At 38.1% G+C, this 13289-nt stretch overlaps 1 protein-coding gene across 3 annotated transcripts in view; it reads right to left on the bottom strand.

The window, feature by feature from the left end:
* UMAD1 (UBAP1-MVB12-associated (UMA) domain containing 1) overlaps positions 1 to 13289 on the bottom strand; it is a 240602-nt gene that overhangs the window by 203226 nt on the left and 24087 nt on the right. For all 3 annotated transcript variants that reach the window (XM_057549790.1, XM_028164311.2, XM_028164307.2), the window contains one exon: positions 12848 to 12947. In XM_057549790.1, the coding sequence (XP_057405773.1) occupies positions 12848 to 12929 (82 nt within the window). In that variant the 5' untranslated portion in view covers positions 12930 to 12947. The remainder of the gene's footprint in view (positions 1 to 12847; positions 12948 to 13289) is intronic.

The following is a 13289-nucleotide window of genomic DNA, read 5'->3' as shown; positions in this document are numbered from 1 at the left end:
ATGAGCCCTTCATGTCCCATTAGTCAGAACTGTCACAGGTGCCCATTCTGAAACTAACTGCTGGCAAAGTGGACTGGGCCACCCTGACTGGTTGAGACAAATCAGAACTGCCCTCCCACGGCTAGGAGGAAAGCCAGTATCTCTTGAATCATGTGATCATGCAGCGGAAGGTGAATACTTTGAAGTGTGGAAGGAGAGGGAATGGATGGGGTAGGCAAATCTGCTCCGAATGCTTAATTCAGTTTGCATTAATATAATAACTAAAATTTGTATAATTTAAGTCCAGGTGATGGGTGACATAAGTTAAACACAGATTTATTTTCACTGGAAAAACACCTTAACAGGAGACATTACCAAGCTTTCTAACCAAATAGTAAATGATTTAGAAGTCATTCCAAAACCTGTTAACAATCAGTGGATGGAGGATATACTTTATGGAAGTCCTTGTGCTGATTATTATGTAAGATACACAGCAGACGAGCGATACGTTAGGTTACCATCCAAGTGGCAAAACATTTTTAAAAAGTTTAAATAACATTACAAAACAATAATCTAGCAGCTGCTACAATGTACTATGTGATTAAGAAGCAAATAACTGATAGGAGAAAATGTACACTATGAGATCAAAGACAGAGCTATCTAGAAACTGTAGAGAGTGAAAGACAAAATTTCATGTGGGATCTGACTGCAAGAGGGTATGGACAAAGTGAAGCAGGCCGGGCGCTCTGCAGACAGGAAACACTGGGCCCTGGGCCTGGGAGCAGAAAAATATCCTGGTTAGAACAGTGAGAGGTCCATGCAGAGGCAAACCAAGAGCTAACCATCATTACTAATTACTGATCACGTGTTTAATATAACAAGTAAAAAGGTGCCCCAACCACAGTTTGGGATCTATACATATCCATTAGCATCTGCCTATTTTTCAGTTTTTTAAATGAAAAAACTAATTGCAGCACCATGTCCTGAATGCATCACTGGAAAAGTATGCAAGTATACTCACCAGGTTGATACCATAAGACAGAGAAACAATGTCAAACTAATGAACTGTCTGGGACCATCATGGTACAAGTCATTCTATCAAATATCTTAAGTGTTTGATGTTATTGTTTTGTACTGTTACTTCACTTCTATTTTTGTATCTCTTGTGATGTAGATTGTAACCTCCTTACAGACGTCACTCATGTGCTGTGTATCTTACCTAGTGGTAATTATTCCCTAATTTTTATTTAGCTGCTCAAAAGTCATTCTATTTTCTAAAGCCAAACTAGTAAAAGTGGCCAATGGTGTGTAACCTGCCTCTGACAATGACTATGCTATCTCTGACATTAAAATAAAAATACCCTTCAATACCATAGCCCAAGTGGCTAGTAAACATCAGTATACATAGCAACATCTAGAAAAGTGGTTATTTAACCTTTTTAGGGTCACAGATCTTTGAGAATCTGATGAAATTCAGAGACCCTTCTCACCCAAAAATGCAAATACAATATTTTGCCTATAATTTCGGGAGGCTTATAGATCACTCCACTCAGGCTCTCAAACTCATCATGGCTAAGAACCCCTAACACAGTGATAGCAACTGGGACGATCACTGGTTTTCACAGTTATCAATTCCTTTAAGTAAGCAACCCATCAACAAACTACTTTAAGGGTTACAGTTTTCCTTTGGTGCTGCCAAGCATATTTTCGGCTTGTGCATCAGGAAATAATAGATGCCAGAAATAAAAATAAGTCATTCCCTAAGTTTAGAGCTGAGCTATTTGACTTAGAATACTGAAAAATCTCAGAACAGTGACATCTTTAAGTCATTAATACTATGACATAAGGCTTCAGTACAGTATACTTAATACATTTCATTAAAAATATCACACACACACATACATACACACACATGTATAGCCATAAAAGTATACACCATTTTTGATGGAAATACCAATTGTAGGGAATGAATCAGTTTCTAACTTAACTGATAACTAGAGTGTAGCAGCAATTCTCAATTCTTTAATAACGTTCCACTAGTTAATGCACACTTTAAACATTTCAGCTTTTAGGGGATATGAATGAACTTTCTGGTGCACTCATTGCAGAAGCACTCAGTGGCCTTCCAGTGGGAGTGGAGGAAAGACCTATATTGGGCACTTGTAGGGAACTTACCATTCCCTTGCCTACAACATAAATTAAGGATCACAACATTCTCTCCAGCTAAACCTACAGGCTGGCTCAGAATCATTTGCCCAAGCATTTCACTGAGCTGATCAGAATTAGCAAGTGAATTAAAACTTCTTAGTACTCACTTCTGTCTATGAAGAAGTCTGTGTAAAGTTCCCTCTCATTCTTCTTCTTTAAAATGTAATGAGGAATCCATAATGCTATTAACTTTCTATATGTAAGGAAAATGAGGCTGAAATGGTAAGTAGCCTGCTTGATCGCACAGCAAGAAAATGATGGAACTTAGAATCCAAATATTATGATTTCCAGTTCAGCATGTACATTAGTTAGGGTTTGGTTCATCCGCAAATGACAAAATATCAGTAGAGCAGTGGCTCCCACAGAACAGAAGTTTGCTCCTGTCTCACATAAGGGAGTTCTCACGCCACAGGGCTGTTGTGGCAACTCCACAGTCTTTAAGGACCCAGGCTCTTCCCAGCTTGTTCTTCAGTTACCCTCACAATGCAGTCTAGTCCTCATGGTCCAAGATGGCGGCTCGTCCGCTACCAAATCATCACATCCACACTCCAGGGTGAGCAAAGTTAGCGGCAGGGGAGAGATGGAAGGTACATACCAGCTGTGTTTTTAAAAGGTTTCCTAAAACCTGCAATACAACGTTTCTTCTTATATCACACTGGCCAGAAACTTCATCAAAATTCCACGTCTAACTGCGAAATGGCCACATGGCAAGATAAAAATGCTATTAACTAAGAAAGAAAGATAAACACATATTGAAGGACAACTAGTAGTTTCTGCCCCTATATCATGTTGAAACTAAAAGGTGGAAAAGGTGAAACTTGAGGTGTCTGACAGAATGACTTGCAGCACGATGGCCCCATACAGTTCAACTGTGTGTTGTTTCTCTGTCATATCCTGGCCATCAAGTATGAATATATAGGCACACCTTTTCAGTGATACATTCAGGAGATGATCACTGTTTTCATTAACAAATAATTCTCAACTGGATGAAACTGTTAAATTATCTCCATTTTTTTCAATTAATACATTTCCAATAAAATAAAAACCAAAACACTACTTCACTGTTTTGAAATGGTCAGATATCTGATAGGTCATTACTGCCAATAGGATAAAATTCGAATATCTCGGAATGGCACACAGGCCCACTGAAAATCACCGTTCTAGACTCGTTCCTCATCAGTGGCCCTGACATATCCTCTCTCTCCTAAAGAACTGTTTACTGGCCATGAATATGTCCCAGATTCCTCTGAATCTACATACTTTACACAGTCTGTCCCACTGCCTGAAAATGTTTTGTTCCCCTACCACACCTTATACGGGAATTATTCCAACAATTCTCAAATATCAGCATGCATAAAAATCACCTGCATTGCTTTTTAAAAAAATACTGATTCTTAGGCTATAGTTTCAAAGATTCTGTTTTACTAGGTATGGGTCAGGCCCAGAAATCTGCAGCATTTTTACAAGGAGCAGAGTGCCTGAGACAGAGAAAGTGCTCAAGAATGTTGATGATTACTACAATAAGAAAAGACCACCTTACACTAATTTAAGATGTTTTTCTTCTGGATTAGTTTACTAAAGGATTAGTTTGCTATTTTGAGGTAACACCATAATTCTATCATGATATAATGAAAGAAGAAGACACATTTTCAGAAATCCACATTTGGAAAGATTACTGTGTGACCTCAATAAGAACTCTTCCCTTCATAATATGTTTTGGTTGCATTCAATGGGAAAAAACAGATACCGAATAAGACAACCACTTAAATATAAAAGAATATTGTAGTATTATTAAGATTACTAGGAAGACAATATTTAGGTCTTCCAATTCTATCTGAAATACTAGTAGAAATTGCAAAGCTCATACTGTACATTCTACTTAGAGTCTCATCGTCATTATTTATTTCCTCAACAGAATGAAATAAGAAGAGACTGTAAGTCAAAATATAAAAGCTATTCATCACAATTTTTCAGTTAAATAGTCTCAGATGTGGACGACATAACATTACGAAAGCCTCTGAGTAAATACTATAGGAAACCCATTATGGAATATGGTGTGCACACTTAAATTTTTTTTCCCTACTGATATTGTACTGAAGAAGTGCCTTCTAGGAAACAGTACCACAGTAAACTAGTCAACTACTCCCAAAGAGGTGTACTAAAAATCTGACTGCCTGATGGTTTTAGTTCAAAGAAAACGTACCTCAGAATTGCTGTGAAGACTTTACAGGTATTAATCTGTCAAATAATTTTACCTGAAGTCACTCTAGATGCCTTATGGCTAAAGACAAAAAGAGTCAAAAGCCACTTGGAATTCATATTTATATAATTAACAAAATGCTTCTCAACTGCTTCACTGATTACAAAAATTTTTTTAAGTTTCCAAATATATTACTTTAAGAAACAAGATTTCACTCCTTAGAATTCTGAAGCTTTCTGCTCTTTATTTAATGTTTGAAAAGAAGTAGGTTCAACCTAGAAATTTTATGGCTTAATTTGCTTTTTTATTTGTTTATGGCTCAACTGCAGTGGAAGAGAAACTGTAACTCTGTATTTTTGTGAAGTCTTTTTCAAAGTGTCTTAACACATTATTTGATGGTATACAATTACTAAATTATAGAGAGTGAACTGCAGCGGTTCTCAGCCCTGCATGCACACAAGAACTATCTGGGGAACTCTGGAAAAAAAATACCAGTGTCTGGGCCAAACCCCAGACCTGTCTAATCAGAATGTAGGGATGAGGCCCCAGCACCAGTATATTTTCAAAGTGCCCCCTAAATCACAAGAAGGTTAGATCCACTGAGTTAGGGAGACAGATCCCTAATTTACATTTGAGTCGGCTGAGTCCACTGAGCCCCAATAAAGAATGAGTGACTTCCTCACAACTGATTGTGTGCAAAAGAGGGCTCAGTTCTGCTTCTCAGCACAGTGGACACCTCTCCCCTGCCCCATGAAGCTCCCTCTCACCCTGCACCCTTAAGGAGACAACGCAGGGTGGTACACCCCACACAGAACAGCCGGGCCTGAATGGTTTCACCTCTGAATGCTGCTAGATTAACAGGTGAACCAGAATTAGGAATCAACGAATGTGAAAATTCTGTTAATTCTACCCATTAGACACATGACTTCACATTTCTTATTGGGAAAATAAACAGCTGCATGATGAAGTTAGTTGAAAAATCCTGGCACACCTCCTTTAGAACTGAAAGGTCAAGGGTAAAAACACAAAAATTGCCAAGTAAATTCACTGCAATTTGAGTTTTTCTGGATATCACAATACATGGGTAAAGAGTTATTAATAGGGTCAGTTGCTTTTTTAATCCATAAACACCATTTTTTTAAAGATTCATTATACTTCTGTTGTAAGAATGGGGAGTAAAAATAGAAAGCACATGGTGAAAATCTGTTTACTTTTTGTCATTGTTGTTTTAATTAAAACCTTCAGTCCTAGACAGAATCAAAGTGACTTACTGTCCCTTATGTAAATTTTTATTACACACAGCTAGATTTCCACTTTTAAATAAAGGAAAGAGCACAGAGATGAAGAGATTATCTAAAAAGTTCCATTTAAAAATGTGATAGTTTAACTTTAGTGTGTATACATGGTTTGACTGATACCCACGATGAGGAATTCAGTAGGAGAAAATCTTAAAAATAACCGACTACTTCCTAAAATCTCATTTATCATTTAAACTGGAAAACAGAAGGTGAGACTAAAGTACATATTTCAATATCAATACTTAAAGATGAAATCCAAGCCGCTGTGAATTACTAAATTCTGATTCTAAAGTCAATCAGTTTTACAAAATAATTAGCTTAATGGAAACTAGAAGTTCTTATGCCCTACTTTAAGAAGCACGTGCATATTCTGAAAAACACAATAAACTTCAGCCGTACTATAACCCAATTCCTTTAATCTATATAATAGTGTTTGTCCAATTTCATTCTGCCCGCTCCAGAGTTATATTCAGTATCTGGTCACCAATATTAGTGAACACACAACAGTAATCCAAATTATTCTTTTTCATTTTATTTTCCATGGGTTTTTCCGGTCGCTGTTATTTTTCCTTTTTTTCTTTCTTTTTTTTTTGCTATAATATAATAAGCTAATTCATGCCTTTCTCTTAGTTTTGCAAAGAGTTATATACCAACATCTAGGCAACAGATACCCTTTTTCCTAATTTAAAATAACTAGGAGGTTGCATACTACAGTAGGAAATTTGTAATCAACCTAAAGATAATGTCTTAAAAGCACAATTAAACATGTCATAACAGAAGAAAACCCTGGTAATTACAAATAGTACCAGCCTCGCTGGGGTTTTAAACAGTAGTGTAAGACTAAGAAAAATCGCCACCCAGTGATGCAAATGAAAACTGCAATTTGTTTTTGTGTAAAATGAGTACCCTAGAGGATTACTACAACTTCATTACTGAATGAACGAATAGTACCTTCTTACGAGACTAGAAACTAGTTACGAGGGAAAGGATGTTTTTCTATAAGGCTTTTTTTTCCTTATTATTATTCAGCACGTTCGACATTTTACAAAGGCTAAAAGCTTTGCAAATCTTTACGGGGAAAAAGCTTTCTGTCCATAAGTGAGCTAAATGTGTACAAGCAGTCCAGATATTCCTATTATCAATAAAAGTGTCCAGGCTCTGCCTGGACCCTCAATTTCAAGTCATGGGGTGTTGACTTCAGCAACTCAGCAATGCCATCTAATAACTGTGACCTAAAACCTATTTGTGTTAAGAAGGAAGGCTTGCCTAGGGGAAGAGGTATTCTCAAGGTGGGAAAAATAATTTATACTTTTAACAACATAATTTAGCCTTTTTAGAAATACGTTATAAAGGCCAAGTAAGGTGATAATCTAACAAATTCTATAGAATCCATATTGATAAGAAGTTGTTGGTATAAATATAATCTAAGTCTTTACTTAGCTGTATCATTTAGAAGTTAATAAACACACAAAAACACTTATATACACTTATTTTCCTGCAATGTATCTATTGTACATAAGAACAAAGAAAGCTATGTGGATACATGATAACCAAAACACACGTGTCAAAGTATGGGGTCATGTTAATAAAAGTATTTCATATCTACCATTTGACCTACTTGGTGCTTTTCAAAATATTTCACACAGTATGTTCTGAGACTAAGCAGATATTATATATGTCAATATAGAACCATATGATAAAAAAAAGCAACTTAGAACAAATCAGTTTCTAAAAAAAAAGAGGTTACCATCCTGTTTTTGAAGATAATTAACTATATTCCTAATAATTTATCCTGACTCTTATCAGTCAATTCAGTTAAGGCCTTAACTGCTGAAGGATATTTTACTAATTAAGCAATGTATAGTTGTCCTTAGGTTTCTGCAGTACCCCAATACTAAAATCTGCAGCGGCTCAAGTCCCTTATATAAAACGGCATATATGTGCATGTAATCTATGCATATCCTCCTGTATACTTTAAGTCATCTCTAGATTACTTATCATACCTAATACAATGTAAATGCTATGTAAATAGTTGCTAGGCATATGGCAAATTCAAGTTTTGCTTTTTGTGGAACATTCTGGGTTTTTTTTCCTTTCAATATTTTCAATCTGCAGTTGGTTGAATCCACAGATGCAGAATCTGTTGATATAGAGGGCTGACTATATACCATCTTCCAACCTCAACTTCATTAAGGAGATTAAAGTTTTACGCAATAGTTTTAAATATTTAAAACATTAAATAGTGAAAAGTTTGGGGTAGCCAAAATTAAAGCCAAACTTTGTGAATAATAATACAACCAACCCTCTTTTATTAAAAAAATAATAAACAAAAAAGCACAGCACTTTGTTTTTTAAAAATTAATGAACACAATTTAAATTTTTTTAAAAGAGCTTAAAATGTCACTAACGTCTTAAATTTTAAAATGATAATATGAGTTTTTTTTTTAAAGTGATGGAGGGCTTCCCTGGTGGCGCAGTGGTTAAGAATCCGCCTGCCAATGCAGGGAACACAGGTTCGAGCCCTGGGCCAGGAAGATTCCACAGGCCACGGAGCAACTAAGCCTGTGCGCATGACTATTGAGCCTGTGCTCTAGAGCCCGCGAGCCACAACTACTGAAGCCCGTGCACCTAGAGCCCATGCTCTGCAACAAGAGAACCCACCGCAATGAGAAGCCCGCGCACTGCAACGAAGAGTAGCCCACGCTCGCTGCAACTAGAGAAAGTCTGCCCGCAGCAACGAAGACCCAACGCAGACAAAAACTAAATAAATTTATTTTTAAAAAAAGTGATGGATAGCTTAGTGGTTAAGAGAATAGGCTCTGAAGTCAGAATGCCTGGGCTAACTCCAGATCTGCTCTATGTAAGCTAGAGGAACTAGCTCTAGCTTTTTAGTCCTCCCCTGTATGTGGAGATAACACAACCACTTCACTCACATGGTTGTCCTAAGCACATTACACACATTAACTCATTTAATCACCTCAATAACCCTATTGGGTTGGTACTGTTATCATGCTCATTTTCTAGATAAGCTAAATGATACCCAGGAGGTTTCCTAACTTCCCCAAATGGTGAAGGGTAGCAGATATACCAACCCAAAATGCCACTTTGGCATAAGAATTATTTTGAGCCAAAGGCACTTGAAAAATAGCAGGTGCAAGAAGGGCACTCTGACCTCCCCTTTTCTTCCTGAAAGCAGGAGATTAAAAAAAAAAAAAAAACAGAAACCTATGGAAAATGCCAGGAGGAGAGAAACATTCTTACCACCAGAGATGGAGAGTCAGGGGCAAGAGAACTCCATACAATCAGAGCCTGTTAAAATAACCCTCATCTTCCTTTAGTATCCCCACATATTTTAGTTACTTTTCCACAACTGCCTCTTTGCTCAAGCTGGTATATGAGAACCTAGGTTTGGCCACATCTTTGGGTCTTCATTCTCCTGTGGGGGGCCCCATGTGCACGTAAAAATCCATATGCTTTTCTTCTGTTCATCTGTCCTATGTCTATTTAATTCTCAGGCCCAGCCAGAGACCCTAAGAGGCGAGAGGTAAAGTTTTGCCTCCCCTATAATGGAAACTCCAGTAAGTTGTGGAGCCAGGATATAAACCCAAGGGGTCTGGCTCGAGTCAGCATTCTACCTGCACCTCACCGTAGAGTCTCTGCGGTGCTCCTGAGAAAGAAGGGAGATGGTGTTACTGATGAAAAGAGAAGAACAGAGGAAGTGAGAACCCAGACATGATGCTGACTGACAGCATCAAAACTTCAAAAGAGTAACTAAGATCACAGAACAGTAGGTACACAAGGATTTTTCATGGAAAATGGTGGAGGGCAGTGGAGCTTTGCACCTGGTTAAAAATAACGCTAAACAGAGACAAGCATCAGCAGACATGGCAGCTGAAGGACCAGAAGCCTTCAGCCAACATTTGGGAGTCTGCTCTTCCTTGGATCATTTGAATGAGGGTGCACTACCAGCGGCACCTGAAATTAAATCACAATCCTGGGACTGAGAGGTAAGTGATGCCTCACCATGATTTCCCAACCGCAAGACTGTGGTACAGGAGTCAACACCAATCCCGCTTAGTCCAAGATGGCCCTAGGAAAACTCCCTCAAAATACAGCATGCCAGCTTTTGGGAAAATGCACCATTATAGCTTAAGATATATCAGATGGAGCAGCTGGGACATGAAAGCATATGAGAGTAATTAATTGCTAGAAATTCCCTCAAGCATTAGCAAATTTGGACATTTCTGTCTTCTGAGGCTCAGTTAAAGACCACTTCTTAAACTAGTCTTTCCTAGGAAGGAAAGGTCCGTAACAGAAGCTTCACCGGCTAAGGCGGAATACCATGGAAACGGGGCCCCTGTTGGGCTAGTTATGAGACAGGCAGTGAAACATCTTCATGTTACAAGCTACCAGACATTGAAGGAGATTTTAGAGAGAGCAGCACCAGGGGTTTTTTCAGTTGTGGTTAAAAGTTGTCTCTGTAATGCTGCAAAGCGGCAGGCCACAGAGCCAGGTGAAGAAGACGTATCGAGAGTTCACAAAGTCCAGCTGTAGAAGCTGTACGTGCTCTCAGACATGTCAGTGCACTAGACTCACAGCCTTTAAATGCCTATTTGATAACAAAGAGAATAAGGTGGATTTCTAATCATGAAACAACAGAAAAGAGCACAGTTCTCTGCATATGTGTTGAGATTACAGAGGTGTTCTAAAATGAAGAATACAGAACAGAGTTTGGAAAACCAGGCTTTGCTGAAGCAAATTTCTGAGAGAAGAATTTATTGTGAAACTCCTGAAGAGGCAGAAACTATACAGGAGACTAGAGGCATCCCTGAAGTTTTTCTGTTAGTGGGGCTAATTTAGCAGGTAAAAGGGAAGCAACACTGGCAGCTTTTGAAACAGAAGTTGGGGTTGACAGAGCCAGTTCTGACTTAGAAGGCAAGGCACAATTTCCTGACACTGTAAGAAGGGCCAGAGAAGCAGTTGTGCCCAGGGCACCCCACTTTATCCCAGTCAGGAGGCTCCCCAGAAAAACCACCAACCCTGGTCAGACTACGCCCCACTACTTCACCTCAGACGTAGGGGATCTGGTCAGAGAGAAAATAACTCTGACCACTCTAGCTACTGCCCCTGTCCCAGGCCACAGGAAGCAGATACAGAAAAACACACAGGCCTGCCAGAATTTGACTGTGGAAAAGATGGGATATTCTACGGTAACATTCAGCCATGAGAAAAACTCTCTTCCGGTCTCCCAGAGATTAAGGCCAAGAAACAGAAGAGGGCCAGAGGGGTAAAATCCTTGCATCCTTACTATGAGAGACCAGATCCTAAAGAGAAGGGCTGAAGAGGCAGAGACCCACCCACCCACCCTTCTGAATGTGTGGGGTCAGAGGCCAAGAGGGCCTAAGCTGAAGGTTCAGGACTACCCGTAAACCCAAGGAGCCATCTCCTACTCCTCAAGACACGCAGACCATTTGCTAATGCCAAGGGACTCTGGATAACTGGGCCAAGATAAAGACAGAAGAGATAGGAAACCAGAATCTGGAAAGGGAGACACCTGAGAAACATCGCCAGAAGCAAACACTCTATGAGTTCATGCAAATCCTCTCAGAGAAGGAGCTGAATCTGGCAGGAGGAAATCCAGAGTAGGAGAGGATGTGTTTCACAAGGGGACACTGGGTTTTGGTTCCTCCTCACCACCCTGTTGGTAGAGAAATGCTGGGAAGAACTATCTAAAGACTGCAAATCTCTTCCTTGGAGGAGAGACACAATGACATGAAGGAAATGTTATTTTTCAGAATTCCCCTTGGGAAGAGCATAGTATTTGGTCGAAAGAAATATTTTTTAAAGCCACTAAAATCTTAATAACTAGCAGGTTTTAATTTTATAATAGAAAATAAACTAGTCTTAACATTCAGGAGACACTATTTAACATATTTAGATTTAAAAGTGTACTTCAACACTGTTGCTGGGAATGTAAATTGGTGTAGCCACTACGGAAAACATTATGGAGGTTCCCCAAAAAACTAAAAATAGAACTATCATATGATCCAGCAATCCCACTCCTGGTTATATATACAGAAAAAAATGAAAACATTAATTCAAAAAGATACATGCACCCCAAAGCTCATAGAAGCACTATTTAAATAGCCAAGACACAGAAACAACCCAAGTGCCCATTAACAGATGACTGGACTAAGATGAAGTATATATATACATACATATATATATATATACATATATATACACACACACACATATATATATACATATATAGATATACACACACACACACACACAAAGGACTATTACTCAGCCATAAAAAAGAATGAAATTCTGCTATTTGTAACAACATGTATGGACCTGGAGAGTATTATGCTTAGTGAAATAAGGCAGACAGAGAAAAACAAATACTGTACGACATCACTTACATGTGGAATCTAAAAAATAATACAATGAATGTATATGCAAAACAGAAACAGACTCACAGATACAGAAAACAAACTAATGGTTACCAAAAAGGAGAGAGAAGGGACGAGGCAAATTAGGGGTATGCGATTAAGAGATACAAACTAATATATATAAAAAAGATAAGCAATAAGGACATACTGTACAGCACAGGGAATTATAGCCATTATCTTGTAATAACTTTGAATGGAGTATAGTCTATAAAAATATTGAATCACCATGCTGTACACCTGAAAGTTAATACAATATTGTAAATCAACTATACTTCAATAAAAGAAATAAACGTACCTCATTCAGCAACTATTTATTGGATGCCTGATTTAATTTTTGATGCTAATTTAAGAAGCAAGGCTCGGTGCTATTTATAAAACAGAATTTGAATTTATCAAAGATTCATCAAGACTTCTGCTTTTTCATAATTAAAAAGGTTGACTAGCTTATTGGATAGAAAAAATAGGATGATTTTATAAATTGAATTTGAAGGACACATCCAAACCAATGTACCATATAAGAAGAGTCTGACTTGATGACAATATTTTAAGTGATTGATGACCTATATTTTTATAGATTTCATATACATAAACTAACTCTGGAATTAACAGGAAAATGTTTAAAAATCAATCATATACTTTTCAAGTATTCTTTTAAAGGAAAAAGAATTCATCTAATTATGATATTGTTTCCTAAAAAGACTCACCTAAAAGGACAAATCCATCTGCTTCTCTCTCTGGTACCAAGGGCTTTTTAGATTCCGGAGGCTTTCTGAAGAAGTGAAACATTGCTGCTTCCTCTGTTACCTGAAATAGAAACACTATATAATATCAAATTCAGATGAAACCGTAAAACTCTTACCCTTCTTAGTAAAAAGCCAAATACAGGGACTTCTCTGGTGGTCCAATGGTTAAGAATCCGCCCTCCAATGCAGGGGACATGGGTTCGATCCCTAGTCAGGGAACTAAGATCCCACATGCTGCAGGGCAATTAAGCCTGTGCACCGCAACTACTGAGCCCACGTGCTCTGGAGCCTGCGCGTCACAACTGGAGAGGACAAAGAGCCCTCTTGCTGCACTGAAAGATCTCACGTGCTGCAACTAAGACTTGACGCAGCCAAATAAATTTTAAAAGCTAAATATAAAGAT

The sequence above is a fragment of the Balaenoptera acutorostrata genome, chromosome 7 (genome assembly GCF_949987535.1).
Source record: "Balaenoptera acutorostrata chromosome 7, mBalAcu1.1, whole genome shotgun sequence".
Classification (NCBI taxonomy): Eukaryota; Metazoa; Chordata; class Mammalia; order Artiodactyla; family Balaenopteridae; genus Balaenoptera; species Balaenoptera acutorostrata.
The sequence above is the reverse complement of the archived record's forward strand: the minus strand, read 5'-3'. Positions and strand labels throughout refer to the sequence as shown.